We start from the raw sequence: 24021 nt of genomic DNA, 5'->3' as shown, positions 1-24021 counted from the left end.
TGCCGACCGGTCTCCGCTGCTCGGGTGTATATTTTGCGCCTTTGCGTCTTCGTTGCGCGCCAGTGACGCACGTCGCAAAACGAAGAGGCTTTTTGAAAAAAGCAACCCTATCGATCAGTGATAAATTTAAGGATTATAGCTTACTATATAAACATCACAGCGACTGATGAGTCCCCATAGGAATCTTGTATTGATACCAGTGGATATAAAACGACAATAAAGCGAGGTTACTTATCATTGACTACAACACTGTCTGTCCCTGCAGGGATATTATTGTACTGGGGTTTTTCATTAAGGATAGTGCTCCCCCTTTTCAATTACTGGGGCTTTTTCATCCATGGCTGATGGGCGTCCCTGTTTTATTTTTTTTGAGAAATAAACTTGATAAAAGGCCCCACGCACACACATACAGAGGGAGTGTTATGAATAAAACCTCCCTGGTCAATTACTGTAATATGCTTACACTTTTAGCTCACATATTAGGTCAAAAACAGGTGTGGATTGGTGATGACGGTGAGGCACGACTAGCAGTGGTTTATGGCTGCACACTGGCTGCCCCTCAAGTAGCCACCCAGACCAAAAGATATGGGGAAACAGCTGGCTCGGGGCCCTGAATAACCACTGACCCCTGAGCACCAGACCAGGCAGGTGCACTCAACCACCTGTGTCACAAGGCTCCAGACTTCTTGGAGGTTTAAGAAACCCTCAATGATCCCAAGTCCCTCTAAATTCTTCCAGTAAGTGGCAGTGCAATTAAAGGTTCCTAATCCCTTCTGCATTGTGTGATTTATAGTATAGACATTATGATTAGCTAATATTTAAGCCCATGTCCCATGAAGCGTGCAGTTATGACACTTGATCTCAAACATATCATTTGAAAAGTAAACATGCCTGAGTATAATGTGTGACGAAGATGTGTGATTTATGTTCTATGTTGGTAATTTATTGTCTGGGAAATGTTAGTGCTTCTAGAAATAGCTGCTGTAGAAGAATCTTTGAACCCGGGAGGGGGGTGAGCTGTAAAACACTGAAGACAAGGCAATCTATAAATTATAGCACTATAGCGATATGAATGTCTAAGCAAGCATTTTGACTTCACATAAAATAGAGGCAGTGTAGGCCAATACCTCTATCCACCAGCTGTTGGTATACTGAATATGAGTTACAGAACAAACTTGGAGGCACCAAGTTTTAAATGTTTATAACATTCTCACTGTTTTTTGCTGCCTAATTTCCTCTACATATATACATCAAGTTTGCTTCAGAATGAATGACAGGTAATACAAATGTTTTAACACAGCTCTATTGCTATATGCGTTGTAAAGCTTGATTTATTCCCTGGGGTATATCAGAACAGCATCTGATCAGACTGACTGTGAGGATGGGCCAAGAGCAGCAGCTCTGAAGTTGTCCTCCTGCTGGTAAAATGGTGAACTGTCACATGAAATGCAAATCATGGGAGGATCCACTGTCTTTTTTTTTTTATATTATATTATATTAACATTTTAATTTTAAAAAATTAAGATTCTTGCTAGAACCAAGGTGATACTAGTCAGGAAATATTTCCAGCAATTTCCAGTGCCTCGTGATAATGAAATGTTTTATTAATGCTCATCTTTATTAAATAAGTAATGTTATCTGCAGGAAACAAGTGAGGTGTAAATCACAAGTAGGTCGGTTAATGGAGGCCTTCTATTGAGAGCAATGATCCTTATTCATGTTGTGGATTCACACAGAAGGACAAATACATGTGCAAAAAATGTACAGTGCATATTAGTATTCTCTGACAATCATTCTTATTACAGTACAGGCTCGAGCCAATTGAGATCCAAATTCCAAAGCAACAAAAAGCCCTCAAAGAGATCACAGAAAGTGAGACCATCAGCAGTACATGCTACATACACAATGTCTCATAGTGAATCTTGCTGGCCAAAGCAGAAGGAACTTGAACTGATCATCCCCTATCAAAGGCCAGCTGTTGGGCGAGTGGTCTCGCGGGACAGCAGATCTTCAGCCACAGAATCTCAGTGTTGACAGATGAGGAGATTAACGTGAGAGCAGTTAGGTGGTAATCCTGCAGGACGTTTGGAGACGCTAGAGTTAACATAATGGAGATCTAGCAGAAGGCCGAACCGGACAAATTCATCCCATCATGCAAAGAGATCGAGAAAGGCCATGGCTTACCAGTGTGGACTACAAAGATCCTTAGCTGTCTTAGCTGACTTAAGACTTCTCAAGTTCAGTTGAGCTGTCAGCAGCTGTCTTGAAACAGACACCCCCAGCAGGAGGGCTGGAGACCCTACCCTTTCTAAAACAGGCAAGAGGATACTTGGAGGACATTAAGAATTGGGGCACATTCTCCGGAGAGCCTCAAGTAACGTCACTGTGTTTTTATTTTATTTTTTTCAAACAATGAATGTTCTCACCAGTGTACAAGTATAAGGCCTCAGTTGCAGGCAGTTTGAGGCATTAGACATGGTGGTTGTTTCGGAGACACAGGGTGCTCTCTTGCCCCAATGAACCTGACAGGCAGCTGGAGGGTAGTCATTCACTGTGACATCATTGGCCTGAGGACCATGTGACCCCGGATGCGGGGCTCGGAGGAAACAACCTCGAGCTAGAAGCGCCCAATCAACCAGCAAAATCTGGTAGAGCTACAGGCTGTCCAATTGCATGGAAAACAACTCTCATAGAATGCTGCAGAAATAAAGGTTTAGATATATATTTATCATGTTCCTAACCCTGGGCCCACATTTATCAAACCTTTAAGAATTACTCTTAAGAGTGCCAGCTGAGGAGTAAAAAGGTTACTGTAAAATAAAAGTTATTATTTAATGAAAACACATTTATCAAGTGTACGAGTAACATTTAAGCATAACTCTCAAGTGATCACATGACTAATTACATGGATGTTCTAAGCAGCAATAGCCACCCAGACACAAAAATGTACCTTACATCCGCCATATTATTCATTCTATTCTAAAATACTTTTACTAAGCTCTTTGTGTTTGTGTGACTTACTTAAGGTCCAGTAAGGATTAACATGTGAAATAAACAACAATCGGATATATTTAGAATATATAAATAGTGACAATAGTGAAATAATACAAAATTGTCTGACATTAAAACAAAAAGGAAACTTAACTGGAACAAGAACTTCTGTTGCTCATAGACAACATACATCAGATAAATCATATAAGGAGGATTTAGTACCACATTGACAGGTGCTATCAAAGAAGAATGAATAGTAAGTGATTAAAAACCAAATAAATGCCTGAACATTGGTATCAGTCGATATTCACCTTGTTGACTGATATCTGCCTTTTGCAAATAAAATGGTATTCACCCATATCAGTGGCCGATATTTACCGGTTGTGTCACGTCCAATTTGCGCTGGCTAAATGTTGCGTTAGTTATTTCCAGTTTGGATAGCGGAGAAATAGTCACCTCCATTTTCCAGCACAGGCACAATGTACACACAAAATCCAATGTGCTCCACAGAGCAGCACAGACAGTGAACGGCTGTTCAGCTCAGTCTCACATCTTGGATGAGAGGAGAAATATACTGAGCTGTAACAAGGCAGAGATGCTTACCTTTGTTCGTTTCCCTGGCACAAAATTGTGAATAAATAACAATAAAACACTGGTATCGGCGATCAGCAAAATTGTTGTTTGAAACATATTTTGTACAGTCACTCCAGAACATGTCTCTTTCTGTACAGCAGATTTCAGAATCTACTCTTAACTTAAATATTTTTAAGTTGTAGAAAAAGTTTATATGTAGTCTTTATTTTTCAGTTTGCAACTACAAGTAAAAGTTTATTGTTTTTATCTTTATCTTTAATTTAAGTAAAACGTTTACCTTTTAACAATTAATAAATGTGGGCCCTGGTCTGCATGGCTATGCAATTAAATTTGTCATGTAAAGAGATTTTGATTACTCATAGTAGTATAATTACTCATACATACAGCATGTCTGTTTTGTATTTTCAAGATCATAAACAAAATCCTTATAATTTTATAAAAATAAGCGAATAGGCATGATGGACTATTGACCCGTCACCATCAAACTTCAGAACATGATGTATGACTGCTGTAGAACAGATAGAGCCAGTGTCTTTAAGTGTATATAAACCCCAGAGTGCAGCTGCCTCCTTCATGCTGAAGCTAGGCCACATCTTTATCGCTCGCTCAGAGATCCTGGCAGATATTGTCACACTACCTTATCTCAACTCAGAAATTGATGGCCATTCCATCTGCTACTTTTTCATTTGCTGCTGCTTTCAGCGAAATGGATTCACTTTCATCCTTATACATCTTTGAAGGACACGGTCACATTTCAGCGAGACATTAACAGAAAATTTGCTCTCTGCTCTGCTTTCATTCTCTTCTTTAAAGCATATGTTTTTTTAAAGAGGAGACAGCATCATCTCAACTCACTTTTTCTTAGGCATTGCTTACAAAGTTCTAGGCAATGAAGTTACCATACAGGATGTGGGGGGGGAATGCAAATTCAAGCATTACATTCTTTTATTATTAGAGCAATAAAGTTTTACAAAGTCTAACAAAACTCAGACTGAGCCCATATCGTGATACAGAAAATGAGTTTTATTCTCATGTTAATGTCTCAACATACAAATCACATTCTTTTTAATAAAAGAAAAGTTCAATCAGTACCTGGCATCTAGACCCTTTCTAAAAACACAACCATGTCACGTTGTACCCCGCTCTCTTTCTAACATATGCTACCTACTCAGAAAAATAGTAACATTACAGTTTGCTTCTGCTTACTCTTTTAGTCCAACAGTTAAACTTGTGGACCAATTTTCCTTTGAAAAACTGTGCAAGAATAAGTCCCTTTTTAATTATTCAAATAAGAAGTGATCCTTTTTGTTCTAATTAAGAATAAAAGGCCATCAATGAAATGTAAGGAACTGATGTGAGAGATAAAAACATGAATTAGTTACAGTAGAAATTATAGTACCTATTCATAGTCTACTGGAAACCTAGGAACAGTTACATGTTTAAGGTTAACAGGTAAACAAGTGCAAAACAGAAATAAAAAGGATAAAGTTGCCTTAGTGGATTTTGGCACAATAAGATACAGGATATGGTTTTCGAGGAAGGGCAGAATATTTGTGTCAATAATTTTTGCCTCCTGAATACAAAAATACAATTAAATAACAATGAAAAGTCACTAACATTTAAACAAATCAGAGAAAAATCCTTTAAGATATTACCCTGCAAATTTTGCTTCATAGTGTCTCTTTTAATGAGTACATCAATAAGTGACTGACAACCAACCACGAGAAAACAAAAATAAACTCTTTAAAAAAAACATGCTAATACCTGCTAAGACATGACTTGACCGCCAGACGTTCCTAGGCATATGACCTAGTGAAAATACATGTAATATATATTTATATATATTTGTTTTTTTCAGATGTATCTGCATACTGTATATGTTATACTCTATATTGTTGTTAAATATATGTTAAAGAGATAGAATGATAGTTACACAGTGGTCTGTCTAGCCCTGGAGTGCATTCTGAGTTAACCCGTTGGCCGCCACTTCGACCCACCCTCGAAATCTCCCCATTGTCATGCGCTCTACACAATACTGGTCTCAAATCAGCCCATAAAATCACCTAGTCCATGATGGGTGAAATGATGCATTGGATTCTCGAAGAGAACCTTTCAAAAATCCTCTTAATGTTCTGGCTAAGTGACCAGGGGCTGGTTTCGGATCAGGCGTCTTCTCCGAAGGCACTTCCGAAAGGCCCATAAACCGTCCACACACCCAGCTACTATAGAAACACACTGCATAGAGCAAACATCGATGTGTTTGGAGTTTTCATGGCCGTCACTACTGGCAGTCCGGTTCAGTAAGACCACAGCTACATACTTCAAGGAGGTTTTGATGCTTTTTGCACTTTTTGTGATGAAACACCACGAGGAATGTGATGTCTGATCCTGGCATTCCATTTCTATAGCATCATATTCATGCTAACCATCAACCATGATTAAACTCAACTGAAATTGTCATTACAATTGCGAACAACAGTCTGTTGTTTTTTTCTCTTTCTCTCTCTCTCTCTCTCGCTCTCTCTCTCACACACACACACATACACTCACGCACAAAAACAAACACACACAATTAGTTGTCAGTCGTTGTCAAATGGGTGCATAATTGTAGGGAAACCACAAATGTCATTTGGTACACGGATGGGTCAGGATTGGTTGAACTTCATTAGTGTTGAGGTTTGTGTACATAGGGGGAGGAACACGCATTCAAGCAAATATTGAACACCAATAGTCAGACTTGTCTTTTGACTGTAAACGGACGCTTACAATGCAGCATTACATATACACCACCAGAAACCCTTAGGGAAGACTGAATGAACTTTAACGTCGAGATCCAGGGCTACTAAGCGGCTCTGGAGTAGGCTACATCAGAAATAAAAAGGAGGCTCTGATTATAAATCATAACAAAAGACAAAATAAAAAAATATCAATAATTTACATAACTAGCTCACTGTAGTGTACCTATTGGTATAGTGTGAAAGGGTTAATTAGTGTCTGGGGGGGAATGGAGATGAAAGCCGCAACGTGTTGTAGTGGCAGCCTGTCTCCTCTAGGGGCAGCCGAGTGGAGTCCACAGGACTTTACTTTGTTCTTGATCAACTATAGTCATGATCTGAGTGCAAATGTAAGGGAGGGTGCCGCCTTGGACAATACCTGAAAAGAAAAGGTGCCTTATTGAGACTGGGGGATTATAATTTGTACAATCTGTGGTCTACATAGTTTTTTGGGTGTTTTTTAATGTTCTGTTCATACAAACCTGTGAAGAATTTGCTGTACTCTTGCTCTATCTTCTGTGCACTTTCAAATTGCTCCTTGGAATGTTTTTGAGATACTTTGTCCCGCAGATAAACCGGATCTTTCTGCTCCCTGTAAAACAAATGGGAATCATTCAGATCAGAGCCTTTGAGGTAGTGTCCAATGATCTTTCTCACAATCTAATTCAGCTTTCAATCCATCAGAAGGTCTAATACTTTCTAAATTTGAGCCAATACTTTTGTCACTTGTTTTGCCAGTGTGGGTCTTGAGAGAATAATCTCTCTGTCACAAATTAGGCAAACTAGGTCTTTGGTTTATCAGATACTGAAGTATTTATTTTAAATGTGTGACCAGAATGTCTAATGGATCCGGGCAAACATTTATAAACATACAACAAATATCAAGTGAAGAAAGGATACAGCTCTTGCACTCACTTATTTTAAAAAAGAAAGAAAAAAAAAACAGGCATGTTTCACCAGCTGTTTGGGATTATGCAAGAGTGTGCGGTCGGGTGGGGCGGGTTTAACAGACGCACCAAAGGGTTCATGGTGGGATGGAGAGTTTGAAGGCTTATCCTACTACATCCATCCATCCATCATCCATACACATATACAAACACACACGGCGGGTTTACCACTGTACTAAAACAGTATGTGGTTCAAAGAAACTAAAAGGAGATCGTTGTGCGTGCTAATTTGTATTAGGAAACAGGCTGCTACTTACTTGATCTGCTTGGCGTTTTTGTAGCGGACAAAGACAACAATTGGATAAATGTGAACGCTGTGGAGCCTTTCAATGGCGTGCGGGGCAATGTCGAGCAAACAGTGACAGCCCTGCATTCAGAAAAAGAAAACAGAACATCACTTCAACAGACAAACTAATTAAATGTTATTAACGTTTGCTGTTATGAGCAGGAATCTTGCTTGCTTTGCTGATATCTAAGATTAAAAGCGCGGCAAGAGCGAAGCTTATCTTGAGTAAACGCAGAGATAAAACGACAAATTGAACCCACTTTATCTTTTCTGATAAAATCTGATGAGAAAGAAAAGCACTGACTAAATACCTTATCTGTTATTTCCTTTATAGAAGCAACAGTGGTCACATCAAAATGGCCACTCCTGCGCTTGTAGTCAATGAAGAGGCAGTCCTTGACGCCCCGCTCGATGGCTTGCTGGGATGCCTTCATCACCTCTGCAGACATGACAGAAAGAGTAAGAGTAAGGAAAACTGCATATAAGACAAAGCATGTAAACAACCCTCTCAATTCTTCAACCATGAAGTCTTATTTCGATGCTGGTGCACTATTTATTGCATCATTTATTTCCCTGATTTGTAGGACCAAAACATCTGGATGAGGTGAACTCACCCAGTACACATCTGCAGAACTTCCCAGGAGACTCTTTGACCAGCATCTCCTTGACGGCGTCAGTGAGTGGCCCGAGGATGAGTACCGGTCGGGGAGAGGTGCACTCCACCTTCTGGACCCGCTGGTAAGCCAGGCTCACACAGTCTGATGCAAAGAACACACAGGGCAATCAAATATCCTTTCTATCTATCCTATTCATGATGCCATTTGGATATTTGCTGTTATCCAAAACATCAACCTTTTTCCTCACCATCAAGGAAGGGGATGGAGTCTGTGCTAATGGCGTCCAGAGCCACCATCTCTTTGCTGTCTTTGGAGCTGCTGCGCTTGTGTTTCTGTTTCCTCCTGAAGAAGGATCTGCGGGCCGCAGCTGAGAGAGTCTTACTGGAGTCTTCCTTCATTTCTGTCACGCTGTGTCTGCGGTAAAACTCTTGGTCCATCCTGCACCACACACACACACACAAATGTAATTGAAGAGGAAACACACATAAAAAGGCTGTGTGCATCAGTGTATAAAAGTAGGGCTAGTATTGAGAGTCCAGACTTTACTATTGGAAGAAATGTGCGATTTTAGTATTTGTTTTGTTTAGATAAAGTACAAAAACAACATCAGAATCATTTTATCAGCATAAAAAGTAACATGAACATGAAAACAACAAATTTTGTTTAGTAACATAGAGCAGTAAAAAGAACTGAAGGACCTTGTATTAAGTGCAAAATGACAGTCCAAAACAAGTGACATTATATAAGATGCCTGCATTGTAGCAGTATGGCATAGATTGTTGTCACAGCTGTTACAAACTGTCCACTAGCTCAAAAAAATTTATATGTATAAGTGTGCGTTGCATTCTCCACCCACATGTACTTGCTGGGGATCTGCCCCCTCTGGATCTGCTGTGCGTTCTCATCTAGCTGCCAGGCCATCCAGGTCCCAAAGCTGCCCTTTGGTAAAGACTCATCCACGTACAGGATGTCATCCTTCTTAAAACTGAGGTCCCCCTCGGCCTCCCCCACCCGGTCATAAAGTGCTCTGGTGGGAGGAAGACAAAGATAGATGGGGAGTTATGAAGAGTGGGGCAGGACGAAGGAGCATAACGTTGATAAAGTGAGAGAGGAGGTGAGGTATCAGACAAGAAAGGTGTGAAGAGAACAAGATAAAGGATCGGGGAGATAGGAGGAGGGTAAGAAAGGAACTGTAGAGAAATCTATTGACAGTACAGGCTTTGCTTGCCTCTTGTTGGAGCCTCATAAGTCAATGCCGAGCAGCCTATCTGTGACAGCCAGTCACAGTGTATTTACTGCGGATGACATCACAAGCCCACTTTCATATATGACAAGTGACTGCGGCAGCTGCGGTAACACGCCCCGACAGACTCCCAACAATGAAACGTGACTATTTTAGAGCTTCATTTTCCATCCATATACAATGTATTTCTAATGGCCTGGAAAACACCGAGCGCTAAAATGGAATATGGATCCAGTGTATAGAGGGCAGAGAGATTAGATCTAAATTTGTGGTGTGATTAGCATCATTGCAGTCACACAGTGGATCTGGGACATAATTGGTTAGATGAGAAAGATTCCAGCTTGTCCAAGGGGCACTCCAGTGGTGGTTCTATATATATAGTAGCATGGACTGGGATGAGGCTGTTTGGGGAAAATTAGTGTGGTCCTTTTACAGAGCTGTAACACAAACACCCGACTAATAATCTGTCGGCACATGTAATGTGTATATATGCGTGTACCTAATATAAAAGCCATCTCCTGGGACATCTTTGAGCATGCTGAAGTCATCTGGCCGATGCTGCACCTTGAACGTGACCGACTCTGCAGGCTTCAGCATCTCAACGTACACCTCTTCTGCAGTCTTATTCTTCATATTCACCGAGTTGTACTGAAAGACAAAAGAGGTTATGAGAATGGGGGGGGGGGGAAACATACAGGGTAAGTGAACCTCACATAAAATAAGACAAACTCAGGGTGAGGAGCAGAGAAATTTGAGTGAGTGTTTACGCTCATCTGTGAAAAAATCATTTGCAGTGCCAGTGAAGGTTCCACTAGCAAGCGGCTACATTTTCTCCGAGCTTTCAGCTGTATTGCATTGTAAGTGTCGCAGTATTGATTTGTGCCATGTATGGGGGAAGAAAACAAACAAGATGGGAGATTGAAGGACAGACCGATGCTGTGTGGCCTGATGACAAAGCTGCATGGCAATTCGGATAGCAGGCCTTTCGTGGCGGAGGGGTAAGTGGGAGCATGCCAGGAATTGTCTATTATGATTTTGCAGTGCTCTGGATAGATCAGCAACGAGGAGTGAGAGAGAACGCAGACGAGGAGAAGATCAATGAAGAACAATGACAGGCAGGAAAGAAATGCCAGCGCCTTCTGGCAGTGCTCAGACTGCAACAACAGCCCACAAAGCTTTGCAACATTTAGCTTTGTGATAACTTCAAAAAACTGATATTACATCTGTAACTCTCCACTGTTTTACAAAAATCAACACTTATTCTATTTGTGAAACAATAGCAGACAAACAATTGTCTCTGCAGGTACTCATCTGACTGAATAGTTACGTATAAGAATTGTAAATATGACAAACAAAACCCTGCATAACTAATTTTTTGCACTGTATATTAGGCCGTTGCTTTTTTGCATCATGTGCAAGTCTCCTTACACACATACATGAAATTCCAAGGCAACAGGTTACGTGTCATGTGTATTTGATACACACCTCTACAATGAGGTCCCCAGGAAGCAGCCCATCAGGGCCTCTGGCAGGACTGTCCTCATCCAGACTGTCTATGTAGACGCCCCGTAAGTTCCCACCACAGAGCGTTACTCCCACCTCCACCCCCGGCCTGCGCACCGTCACAAGCCGAGGCTCACCGACCTTCCTGCTGCCTTCAGACGGCATTCTAGAGGACAACAAGTGGTCAGTTAGAGTTAGAAGTTTAATGGCGTGGTCTTGAGGAAGCATTTCTCTCACACACCAACATATTATTATGACAGGGGTGTTTTTTTCCTTTTTATTACTGCTTGTTTACCTGATGAAATTGCGGGGGCTAGTAGTGGGAGTGGTCTGCTTGGAGGAGGGAGTGAGCGTGCCCTCATCCTGTTCGCTGAGTGTGTCGATGTTGGAGTGATTGTCGGGGGTGGCGGCTCCACTCCCCTGGGGAGTCGTCTGGGTACTGACTGGCTCCAGACGGGAACTGCACCAATAAAAAAAAAAGAAGGAAAAATAGAAACGTTTTGGCTCCATCAATAAAATTACATTACAAAAGGCCTTAGGTTTAATGTACGTCACAGTAGACAAATTACTCAAATTACTCATCTAGGCATGTCAAAATGCTACATTGTTCATACGTTTTCCACAAATAGTTCAGCTCCAAAGTGACACAAGATGCGCGTCATAGAGAGGGGTTGCATTAGAAAGGGAGAGTCTGTGCCCAAAAAAAAACAAACAGGGGCTGCTGTTCAGAGTTTGTTACACTCCAACCATTCTTTGTCTTTATATTTAAAAAAAGTTTTGCTCCCCTGTTCCGTGCTTTATTAGAGCTGTCTTCAAACTTAGTTTCTGATCAAAACAAACACCAAAAAATGTCCAAATCTAGACGAAGACAAACTTTTACAGACCACAGAGTTAGCTGTTGGTGTCTGATGGTGTCCTAACCCTGTCCTTTAAAATTAAAACATGTTGCGCAACTGTTCTCCAGCACATCGTGCTTTATTGAACTGAATTGAATTGTCTAAGTACATATTTTTCTCACAATAACCAAATAACAAAAATTATATCAAACGCACATGTGAATTGTTTCAATTAAAAAATAAACATTTTTTAACTCTCAAATATCGGTACATGACTCTTAATTCTAACATTTGCTGGACTCAATCATGCATATTGTGAATATTTAAAGATTAACAGCTATACAGTTATTTACATCTTTATACTTGGCACCTGGGTGACCAACTGCTGCCTCAGAGATTTCTTTATGTTCATTCAGCTAAAAAAAGAGTAACTGCAATGAAAATGAATCATCTGGTCTTAGTGCTCAAAAAAATGCATGTGGAAAACACCTGGCCATATAAAAGAATATAAATATCCATGTCATTCTGAAAGTGAAACACTTACTGTAATTGATTCAGAAATTAGCCAAGCAGCACACCTGGGACACTAACCCCACCACTGAACATCTACAGACAGTTAACATCATGTTACCTGGAGCGTGAGTGGTTGCCCAGCTGGTACATGTGTGGGTTGTACTGGGCCATAATGGTGATAGTGTCACACTGCTGGCCGATGATGAGACGAGCTTGCTGCTCCGTGGCGTTCCGCAAGTTGATGCCATTATACTAATAAAGAAAGGAAAGTGTGATTAGGGAGAGTTTTCTGGAGAGATGGGGTTACTAAAAGAACAAAAACAGACAAACACAATATATGCCCAGAGCATTAAGAGTTTTAGGTCATTAGTAGTAATTGCATGACAGTTGACAGAGTATGCACTCTATTTTTGAAATAGGATGTAAAACTAATCCTCTACGTTTTGTAATGAGACTTGCCTTGCAACATCTGCAGTCCTATTTGCAATTCAGACATGCTTAAGCAATGCATGCTTTGTTTTGATTATACAAAGTTACTAATTCATATTTATGTTTTTGTTTCAGCGTGATGCACATTGAACCTCAGTCAGTCATTCTCCACACATCATGATTATACTGAACAGAGTTATAGATCATCTTGCCACCACTGAGTTGAACATCCATCTTCATTTCATCTGTTTGAGCTTTAAGCAGGCCACTTAGTTAATGGCTAGGTTATTTAAGGGGGTGGGGATAGGTGGGTGGCAGCCATTAGCCCTGCTAAAGTTTTGGTAGGATAAATTACTTTATGTGCAATACATTTTCTTTTAACTACTCAAACTGTGAGAACACTATACCCTTCTTGATGTGACTGCAACAAAATGTTAGCTTGCACAGCAAATATGCAGTGAAAACACTTTTACAGTGAATACATTTCAGCAAATATTAAAATACTGGGAACTGTGACAACACTAATGAATACAGTCTTCCACACAGAATAAATGTATAATAGGCAGCAAAACTGACTGAGCCTTTGAAGCTAGGGCTGCACGATTTGGTAAAAACATTATATTGCGATTCACGGTTATGTGTGAATGATCAAAAAACAACAATTAAAATACTTATGTTTTACTGATATAAATACAATATGATATTAAAAAAAAACATATTTGGGGGTCTGTACCAAACAAACGACAATCTGGAGAACAGGATTTGTAGACCAGGGCACCTCTGTAGCACTGCAGTACTTCATTGTAATCCACTTTTGTCACACATTTTACCTTATCAAAACCTTACAGCTCAGCGATTTGTAAAATAATATTTTGATTAATTGTGCAGCCCTATTTGAAGCAATCATATATTAGTAGTAACAGTATTAGACTATTTGTCTATTATTCTGCTTACTGACAGGCAACCCTGACAATGCATTCTTATTTATGCTGCTTGAAGCTATAACCTTTTTTTTTCCTCTACATACAGTAGGGTGTTTGTACCTCCAGTAATTGGTCTCCATACTCCAATCCTGCTTGGTGGGCGATGCTACCTCCAGTAACTTTTGAGACAAAGATCCCTCCGTTCTCCCCACTGACGATGGAGATGCCCAGAGGCTCCACACCTTTGTGCACGATGACATTGCGGGGTTCCTCCAAGTATGGCCTGTTGGGGAGGAGGAATGTGTATAAATTAATAGCATTCCAGAAACGTGGTTATAGGATACCACGCAGGGGAAAGTTGAGAGGGTGAGGTGATGGACTGACCAACTTATTTACAGCTCTGGAGAGTAACTTGCTACCCAGGATTTTGTTCCAGTTATACAAAACCAAATGTGGTCCAAATTATAAACATAATCAATAGAAAGACAACCTCCCAGGCCTGTAAATTGATCATCTCTCCAGAGCACCACTTTATGTCTGGCTTACAGAAGAGGATAGACAGGTTTAGAGTACAGAGACACTGTGTGCAATATCATAAAAGCACAAGCAAGTGAAATCCCTTCTCATGGAGGAGATTTGCATGAACTTTGTGCGTCTTTATAACATGTTGGCTTTGGACATGGCATACAATTCTATGAAGGCAGATAAAAGGAATGGATTAGCAGCCAGAGACAGGGGTAAAGAGTGGTGAAGTACAAACAAGACCATGACCTAGAAACTCGAGGTTGAATAATAATATTATTACATAACATACATACTGCAAACTAGAGGGTGACTTGGCTTGAGGCCAAAATATGCACATGCATATTAACCATGTCGTCATCATATGACGCTGCATGCATTATCTGAGATTCAAGTGGAATTTTTTTTCCAACATGGAGGGAGACAAGCGCAGACATATAAACATAACATTGAACCTTTGAAGTTCCCCAAGTGTAGCTAATCAGGTCTATCTTTTTTTTTTTCTATGGCATCAATATTGTGGCATGCACAGTATTAGCAATCTGAAAATCAAACCGCGCTCTTGTGGAGGGTGAAAAACATCACAAATTCTCCTTTTGCATGCCATATAGTGCATGTAAACTGCACAAGACTATTCTGCTCCTCTGTATTATCTATCCGGCTGCACTGAAGCATGTGAACAACGTGAAGTTAGGGGAAGGGTGGGAAGCATTCCCTTTACTTTAGCACCGTGAGGGAGAACGAACCTGAGGCTCCTGAGAGAGGAGAACCTCGGCCTTGCAGCCAGAGGAATCCTTAGAAAAGATCGGTTACGGTAAAGAGATCTGGAAGCGGAAGGTTGCAGAGAGGCGGGAGGAAGATAAAGAGGAGAATGGAGGACAGATATCATACAGAGACAGTAACAGTGTTGGCGATACAAAATGGGACAGGAACGTTGGCGGAAAGAATAAAATAAAATCCCAACATACCGACAGATCACTGCTTCGTTTTGAGAAACGCAAAAGACTTCCATAAAATTATTAAAAGAGTTTTAATAGGATTTCAATCTGAATTTCAATGAGGGATTACACAGCTCTGACCGTGATAGACCTGTTGCCAGGCAACGCCTTTTGAAATAGCCTAGGAGGATCCCTGAGGGCAGACATAGGCCATATCTTACCAGCTTCTAAAGTGATCCTTATAATCATACTATCCATCATTCACCAAACATCTACAGCATTTTAAAGCAGTTTTCTCAGTTTCCCTGTCGTATAACAACGGCTGCACTGATCAACAATCATCTGATTAATACTTTGGATTAATAACAGGTCAGCTGTGAGCTGCAAGGCAACTTGCAATTAGCCAAGGTACATTTTTAAAATGCCAAATAAAATATATTAACAAGTTAATTTTTCAGGACATCACAATAGTGCAGACATGTCATCCAGTTTGGAATGAACAGTTCATATTCTAAGGTTCTAAAATTTTTATGAGCAGTCATTTCTGTCATACCTGTCTTTCCTCCGCTCCCCTATTGGGACAGGGCTGACTGAGATCCGAGGTAAAGTGGAAATGGAGCCTTGTGATTGGCTGCTGGCAAACGAGGAGGTCTCCAGATTGAGTGGCGATTGTGGAGGTGTGATGAGACTAGGACTGCTACACTCAGAATGTGAGAGGGAGCCTGGATTTAGGAGAAGAATAAGACAGAATAAGCGTTTGTGCATTCCAAGAGGACATTTACATCTCACATGAAGATACACTTCTGGAATACACAATGACATCTGCTTACAATTGCAACTTCACACCATTCTATGATACACAGAGCTTTTAGAAAGGACAGAAAACCCCTAATTTCACTTGTCCCACGTCCACAAATTTCCTGACAAAATATTGCTACCTGTCACCTGTTTGTTGCATTGAGTTCTATATATGCATAGCTTAGTTTAATTAAAGAGGCTTGTAAACACATTGTTTTCACACTTGATGTAACCACCAGAGGAGGAGGTTTGGGTAATCAGATTTTGAATTGCCTGGAGATTATTAGTGCCTGAGCACTATCTGACCATTCAGCAAAACTGGCCAATTTAGGTGTTTAAATGAGATTTCCACATCTGAAAAACCTAGATTTAAAACTTTGATCTTACAATTCAGCCAGCCTGATAAAGTAAAACCAGGCCTGGGGGTTGGAAAACAGACTTAAAAAGATGGCTAGACCAATAGCTGTTGCTTTGCAGTTTTATCTAAGGGGCTTTTAGGTGTTTGAATACTTGTGTGGTGAGTGAGAGCATTACCTCTGTCTGACCCCAGCATGGAGCGGGGGTAGCGGGGAGTGGAAGGGATTTTGATCCTCTCTGTGCGGTACTGGACATTATTGGAAGAACCTGGCAGAGGGATGAGATGATACAGGGATGAATGCTGTGACATCATATCCAAAAAGAGAAAGGGATATAGAGTGTGTGACCTTTGTGTGCGTGCGTGCGTGCGTGTCAGACTGACCGAGCCGTGCGCTGGAGGGCAGTGAATTTGTACCGTGTGAAGCTCTGCTGCTGCGTGACGATGAGGATTCAGAGTAGTCACTCGTACGCTTCTGCTGGCTCAGGTCCAGGCTCAGACGACCCTGGTGTTGTGGGCTGTAATGCAACCGAAAAAAAGCCTTAGGAAACAATAATATAATTACGCATACAATGCTTACACAATTATTTGAACATGCAAGATATTTCACAGTTCAGAGTTAATTAAATTGATGGGCTGAGCTAAATCACAACTGCACAATACTAAAGGCAAAGCAACAGTAGGAAACCATTTTCCACCCTAACCAAAATTTAATTATTGATTTTTCCTTTGGGAAACAAATTAAAAAATATTAGTCATCATAAGGAGGCCCCGTCAGAAATACTGAACCGACAATTAAGAAACCCCTCGATGTAAACCACCAGTCTTAAAACACGTGTCAAGGAAACGGTGAGGTAACCTGGTGTGGGTGTGCTGGTGACATATCTGGGAGGCGACAGATGGACAGTTGCTGGTATGAACACGGTGACTGCGCACGGTGTACACTGGATTTCTCATCACGGCCGTCACAGCGGGGCAAGGAGCCAGACCCCGGTGGGCTGAATCTGACAAGAGACGCACCGCCATGTTAGAGTGGGAGGGGGGCATGATTATGGTGACAGTGTGTGTATGTAAATATTTCAGAAACTCACTAGGAGGTAGGGTGCCATTGTAGACTGTGGGGACGAAGCCAACACTGTGCCTATGGGAGCGGCTCGGGGAGGAACGCAGCATGTCTCTGGGCTCTGGTGAATGCTCATCATTAGAGTAGCTCTGTGATAAATGACAGAAACAAACGGTTACCATTTTCCCCACAGGGTAACAAAACACCATTACGTCTTGGGAGAAGTTCTCTACCCTCGACAAGTACCATATGAGAAAAATGACAGAATGAACACCCCACAACAGTAAAATGAACATTTATCCCCCCCCGTGTTCTCCTGTGTGCTTCAGGGCCTGAAGAGGTAGCCAGACATGGTTGTCTGAGCCCCAGGCACTGACTCAGCTCCTGGGTTGGGTGGCTGAACCAGTGCAGAAGCATCAATCACTCCGACACGCTGGCTAAGAGGCAAGTCCCAGAGGCATAACTCTGACGGTGCTGTAAATTCTATTACAAAATGGATGCTTTGGCCCATTGGGATGATTTGAAATGTCTCATTTTGAATTCAAACACTGCTCAAATGCATCATATTCTCATCGCTTTATTAGAGAAGCTTCTAATCACACTGCCTTGAATTGGTGCAGGGAGCAGGCAAGGAGAACATTTTTAGGAACTTTAGGAAGAAAACACTCCACGTAAAGACCCTAGAGGCCCTAAATGGACCTACTTGGAAGGTGGGAAGAGTGATGGTCTGGGGGGTCATCCTACGTCGAAGGGCGGGTGCTGATTTAGGGCGCGGCCTCTTTACCTCTGGCTCCTCCCCTCTGGTTCGGCCGATGTCCTCGTCGCACGACTTCCTCGAGGTCAGGACCTTGCCGTCCAGGAAATAGTGGTTTCCGTTCCTGTCTCTTTCTCGTTCACTCCTCTCTCTGCTCTCTCCTGCTGCCATGGAGATGGCAGCCTCTCCCTTGCCATCTGAGGTGATTGTGCAGTCGGAGGCAGAGCTGCTTTGATGTTTGTGTTTGAACTTAAAGGAGTCACTGCGAGTGGGTGGGGTTGGAGGGGTTGGGGTAGGGGTGGATGAAGAGGAGAGGGACTCTGTCTTCGAAGGCTGTGGGGAGTGGGAAGCTGCAGCGGCGGCAGCTACTGCTGCAATCTGATTGGCCGCCATGTACTCCATCTTAGAGGAAGGGGTTTCAGGGCGTTTGAAAGTGTCTGGGTCAAAGATGGACTTCCTCTGCTTGGGCGATTTGTAGATGGAGAGCTGGGCTGCTGCTGTGACTGGACTGGTGTTATCCGGTGCAACCGACATACTTCCCACCATCATCTTGGGCCACGTGCCCCCACTGTGCTTCTTCTCCAGCGTTGTCTCCATCGTGATGCAGTCTGAGGGAGAGACAGGGTCAAAGGGCAAGGAGGAAGGTGCCTTTGTGTAAGGACAGCACTCTTGGAAAGCACTGGGCCCATAGCGACCAGTGCCCAAGTCAGAGGCCGGCCGAAGGCTAGTGGCATGGAGAGAACCTGTGGAGAAGGGCTTGCTGATGTCGCCGTACACCTCATCAGATTCACCTCTGACCTTTCGCCTCTCCCCAGAGATGCTACTTGTGCTGGTGCTTCCAACGTCAGGGCAGAAGATGTCAGTCTGTGTCGAGCTGTTGTGTTTGAGGTTGCGGCTGTTCCGGGAGTGAATCTCAGACAGGTGAATGCGCCCGTTGGACTTCTCTGATGACTCGCGCAGACTCTCAAAGATGTTCTGGCCGGATGTGCTGTGAGGGAAGAACTGTGGGGAGGACAGATGAAATAATGAGCCACATCAAATGAAAAATAGTCCAAGTTTTTTAAATGATACACTGGCAAATGAATTGGTAATGCTTCAGATAATTCAGTTCTCACAAACCACACTGTTGAAGTTGTAAAACTGCTATGTAGGGCAAGCAAAAGTAGAAATAAAGCTTGTGAAGGTTTTTGGTCTAAGTGAAGTAGAAAAGGAGACCAGAAAGTGAGATGAGTATGGCCCACCTTCATGAGAGAGAGGCTAAGAGAGTCCCTGCAGCTCCTCAACAGAGCCTCACACTCCGTCACAGATTTGTTATCCAGAGCGATGCCATTTATCTGGGGAGTAGAGAAAGACATAGGAAATAAGGACAGGTCCTTCAACACTAAAACACCGCGTGTAAGTCTTTGTGATATTCTTCAAAGACGTGTGTGTATGTCTTGGGTGGCAACATTATTAAAATAGATGCACACCTAAAAACACATACAGGTGACATCTCCTGAACAGAAGAATGCCTAGGGCGTGAGATGTGTCTTACTCTGCTGCGGTGTGGAAACCACGAGAAATCTAGGCCAGTACATTTCAGTCTGAAGTCTCACGCTGCAATCTGCACATTTCCATCACAATGAGCCCAACTTGAGAGGAATAATTTTCTTAAACGGTCAGAGCTATTAAAGAGCAAAGTGAGTAATACAATATGGCTGAGATTTATCATAAAATAACTTCAGGAAAGAACTTTCTGCTTTAACCTAAAACAAGTCTGATATGTTTTATCGAGCATCTCTGAACTCACCACTGAGCCACAGAGTTCAGCTAGCAACATTCAATTGCATCCCATGCATATTTCATTGCAGATTCAGCACTCTAGACTTTTTTAAACAGAATTAAGCATTTAATAAGTTATTTATAACCTGAACATCCACAGGGGCATGATAAAATACGATACTCACCCATGATTACGATCTCTTAACACATTATCTGTACTTACCATTGCTAATTGTGGTTGCAGCTGAGCTATCATCTGGCATATCAGTTCCCTGGCTACATGGAGGAGACTGCTATGCTGCTAAAAGGTGAGCAGAGATATCTAAGTTCTCTGGGATTTAAAAGTAATGTATGTAAAGGTTTCATGCTTAACTAATGGGAGTATATATTTCTGCTGCTACTGGCAGATTAGCATAAGACGCAAGGTCACTTTTCCAAGATAGAGATGGAGATGCATAGTTCCATTTGTGACATTTGTCTTTTTCCTCTTCCATTCCTTCAAGTGTGAGTATATTGCAGCTGTGTGTGCGAAAACAGCTCCACCTAGCCCCCTAGAGCTGTAAGTTTCTGAAGGATTTAATCAAAAGGAGGAGACTTTCCTATTTCCACTTCACATACTCAACCAAATCCAACCTTATCTGGGCTTTGGAGTGTGGATACTGGAATGGAACAAGGCTTGGATTAGAAAGCCTTAGGAACCTGTGTGAACTTTAGTGTGGTAGGTGAGGAATGCACTATAAAAAATTTATAGAAGCTAACAGAGACTCACAGCGATCAGTCTGTCTCCAACTGTCAGAGAACCTTCCCTGGCTGCCGGACTGCCCTGGACGATGGCAGTGACAAACACACCGCTCTCCAGACCAATTCCACTGTCTAAGATACAGAAGAGAAAACACTGAAGCATAAACAACCACATGGCATTTCAATGCATTTACAAGCAAACCAAGTCATTTAGCACTCTGATATACCTTTGTGTCCCACAAGGTTGATGTGAACAGGAGTGACGAGCCTTCCTCCTAGAGACTTCCTTCTTCGTACCACCATGTTGATCAACCCTCCACCATTAAGGACAGCCTTCACCACCTGCTTCCTGTCCTTATTGGTCAGGTCGATGTCATTAATCTTCAATAACCAATCATTCACTCTGGAAAACACAAAGAGGATGGATAATGGGACATTTAATAAACTGTCCAGAAATAGGACACCGGATATCTTCGTGGGGCAGCTCATACCTTAACCTTCCATCTGCAATACTTCCTTTGTCCACCCTTGTAACAAATATTCCACAATCTCCTGGTAAATACGGATCATTTACCCCCTCAGCGATATCAAATCCAAGTGCCTTCAAATCCATATCATCCTGTAAAAGGCAATAATATAAATGTCAGCTAATTTATTCATTTTGACCAACATCTTTCAATATCATCAAGTTTTGGCAGTCTTAAGAGCTCTACTGGCTCTAAGGAGACTGGCATGTCATCAAATCACTCTCAGTAATAAGAGCTGAGCACTGCTCTTACCCTGTCTTTCTCAAACTCCACCACCTCTGTCTCCCACTCCAGGGAGTCTGTGTCGATGGCTGAGTCGTGAGAGCTATGGGCCATTAGCTGACAGAACCGGGCCTCCTTCTCAAGCTGGCTCTCCATCTTCTCTCTTAACAAAGGAAGACATCGCACACAGAGTCAAAGGTCAGAGACTTGAGGCTGGATGCAGACACAACAAGGAGGAAGAATCGCACACAACCAATCTGTCTACTGGAAATTACAGTGTGCATCATTATGGGTGTAGAATCCAATTTGCATCTACAAAATAGTATGCAGAAATGTAGAAAGTATACATGTTTTGACCTTCTTTATGTCAAATTAGGCTTAAACCTCTTGAACCTTTTCAAAATATTTCTTACATACTTTATCATAGTAGCAAACACCTTCTGTTTTGTGGTTTAGGGAATCAAATTTATATTTACTCATTAAAAACTAAAAGTAGAATGCACACAATGCCCCACTGTCAGTAAGATATATGGCGTCCTACTGAGGCATGCCTTGAGGGTAGCTGTGACATTAAAACCCCAATCTTACATTGTTCTTTACAGAGGATAAAACTCTCAAAGTCACAGCAAACTGCACACTCTATACAATGGCTTTGACTAGAACATTTGGTTGTGATATACAACTTGTCCAGCAGAGGGAGCCTTTACATGCATTATAAAACACATTCTTATGCAGGGAGGTAGACTGAAAAACCAAATGTGTATGCGTGTCCAAAACACTGCTGCTTTTTCGGGATTACACTTTTAATCTGGGCATGAGGAAATGGTGCCAGACAAACAACTGAGCTCCATGATGTCTCCAAAGGCAGAATATCACAGCTAATGCCCCACCACACACTGAGAACAACGGCTTATAGAGACAAAGACAATACGACACACCAAGTTGGCCGAGTAGAGGCAATGTTGTTCTGTGCTCGCTGTAAAGCAGAAGGATTTTCCTTGGCTTGCGTATATGAGTCTTTCCTACAATTTTCATCATGATTGAGGCTTCAGAACCAAGATGAAGACTCACTTTAGTTCTTTCAGCTCTCGCAACGCATCGTTCTTCTGTTTTCTCATATCGTCAAGATTACGCAGGGCATCGGCTAGATCGCTGACTGCCCGGTCCCGTTCACGCCGCAGATTATCACACAAAGTCCTAGGGAGGGAGAGGTGTGGTGAGACAATGTGAGAAGTGTTCTGGAAGGAGCAGGCGTTAGCCAGTGATTCTCAAAGATCTACAACATTGTGTCAGGAGTCTTAAACAAACCCATACACAGACTGACCTTATGCTCTCCCTCTCCGCCACTATTTTGTCCCTCTCTTGGAAGGCCCAGTCCCGTCGACATTTGGCCACCTCAGCCTCCTGTGTGGCCTCCTTCAGTTCCTGGGACATGGCCTCATACTGTTTCCTCAGCATCTCAATCTCCTTATTGGCTCGTTCCATGTCCAGGGTGGCTGAGTCTTGTTTCTAAGAGTACATGAATGAGATTATTCATCGCATTTACATTTGTTGGAACATGCTCGAGTTTACAGTGCACTGACATATTAATTGTAATAACATATGTGTCTTTCATGTAACATGTAACAAATCACAGTACAAAGTACAAAGGTTCACATAAATGTGACTTGGAGCACGACAGTTTAGGGGGCCATCTAGTGGGCACACAGAGGTCTAACCAAATTCTGCTTAATGATCAGTCCACTGACATGCTGTAATCCACTAACTGACAGCTGCCTGGTTGCACTAAGCTCTTTCATGCGTCTAACCTTTGCCTTTATGCTGTCAAATCTAAGGTGCTGTGCATTTGTTACCTGTCTGGCCTGATAGTACTCCCGGAGCAACTGATCCCTTTGTATGATGGCCTCCGTCCTCTCCTTGCGGGCCACGTCCCTCTCCTCCCGGACCATCTCGATGTCCTTGCAGGCCTGGCTCAACTCCTTCTGAGCCTCGGCCTTGTCCTTCACCTCATGGCAGTACTTCTCCAGCAGCTCGTTCCTCTCGCAGATGGCCCTGTCGCGGTCCACCAATGACGAGTTCAACTCCTGTCACAGAACAAAAGGGGGCACAATGGAATGAGGGCATCTCAACACTGTGAGCCATTAATGCGATGTGAAAAAATTATTTGAGGGCCAATGCAGAGTGATCCAACACTAGTTATGAATCTCCTTTGTCTGTCAAGCAGGGTATTCAAAAATGTTCTTCAAAAAGGAGGCAGTGGAGCCGAACTATTTTTGTGCAGTGTCCTGGGTGAAAATGGCCTTTGATCCACTGACTGAAAAGTGTAGATGAACAGATGCACTGAAAATGCAGACAGGTTGATATAAAATTCTCACAGAGGAAAGAGTTTGCTCAGTAACTGTCAGTAAGACAGGAAGTGTCTGTGGGAAGCTGTGATTGACGAGTAATGACAAGAACAGCTTAATATTCCACTTTTGAAAACAAGATTGTTACCTTAAAAGAATAGTTTGACATTTGGGAAATACATTTATTTGCTTTCCTGCCGAGAGCTAGATGAAAAGGTCGCTACCCCTCTCATGTCTCTATGGTAAATATGTAGCTGGAGCCAGCAGCTTATCTTAGCTTAGCATAAAGACAGCTTAGGCAGATTTTGTTACCTTTAGAGAGAGCAGTTTCCAGTATTT

At 42.1% G+C, this 24021-nt stretch overlaps 1 protein-coding gene across 3 annotated transcripts in view; it reads right to left on the bottom strand.

Annotated features, from left to right (window-relative positions):
* Positions 1-4587: 4587 nt before the first annotated feature.
* The window catches only part of dlg5a (discs, large homolog 5a (Drosophila)), a 36706-nt gene continuing 17272 nt past the window's right edge, over positions 4588-24021 (bottom strand). The window contains exons 8-34 of one of the 3 annotated variants that reach the window (XM_035663252.1): positions 23191-23421; positions 22662-22846; positions 22409-22534; positions 21368-21500; positions 21080-21207; positions 20816-20991; positions 20617-20720; positions 19328-19420; positions 18036-19088; positions 17361-17481; positions 17129-17273; positions 16654-16787; positions 16449-16538; positions 15670-15838; positions 14925-15002; positions 13777-13939; positions 12423-12556; positions 11251-11415; positions 10938-11121; positions 9952-10100; positions 9066-9236; positions 8457-8647; positions 8207-8350; positions 7904-8031; positions 7564-7673; positions 6842-6951; positions 4588-6738 (exon numbers count right to left, since the gene is read on the bottom strand). In XM_035663252.1, coding sequence (XP_035519145.1) covers positions 6635-6738; positions 6842-6951; positions 7564-7673; positions 7904-8031; positions 8207-8350; positions 8457-8647; positions 9066-9236; positions 9952-10100; positions 10938-11121; positions 11251-11415; positions 12423-12556; positions 13777-13939; positions 14925-15002; positions 15670-15838; positions 16449-16538; positions 16654-16787; positions 17129-17273; positions 17361-17481; positions 18036-19088; positions 19328-19420; positions 20617-20720; positions 20816-20991; positions 21080-21207; positions 21368-21500; positions 22409-22534; positions 22662-22846; positions 23191-23421 — 4719 coding nt within the window. In that variant the 3' untranslated portion in view covers positions 4588-6634. The remainder of the gene's footprint in view (positions 6739-6841; positions 6952-7563; positions 7674-7903; positions 8032-8206; positions 8351-8456; positions 8648-9065; positions 9237-9951; positions 10101-10937; positions 11122-11250; positions 11416-12422; positions 12557-13776; positions 13940-14924; positions 15003-15669; positions 15839-16448; positions 16539-16653; positions 16788-17128; positions 17274-17360; positions 17482-18035; positions 19089-19327; positions 19421-20616; positions 20721-20815; positions 20992-21079; positions 21208-21367; positions 21501-22408; positions 22535-22661; positions 22847-23190; positions 23422-24021) is intronic. The other 2 variants (XM_035663253.1, XM_035663255.1) reach the window with 2 other exon arrangements.

Source organism: Morone saxatilis, unplaced genomic scaffold (genome assembly GCF_004916995.1).
Source record: "Morone saxatilis isolate NCDOM2014 unplaced genomic scaffold, NCSU_SB_2.0 Contig19, whole genome shotgun sequence".
NCBI classification, from domain to species: Eukaryota; Metazoa; Chordata; class Actinopteri; family Moronidae; genus Morone; species Morone saxatilis.
Note: the sequence above shows the minus strand (reverse complement) of the source record. Positions and strands in the feature narration are given on the sequence as shown.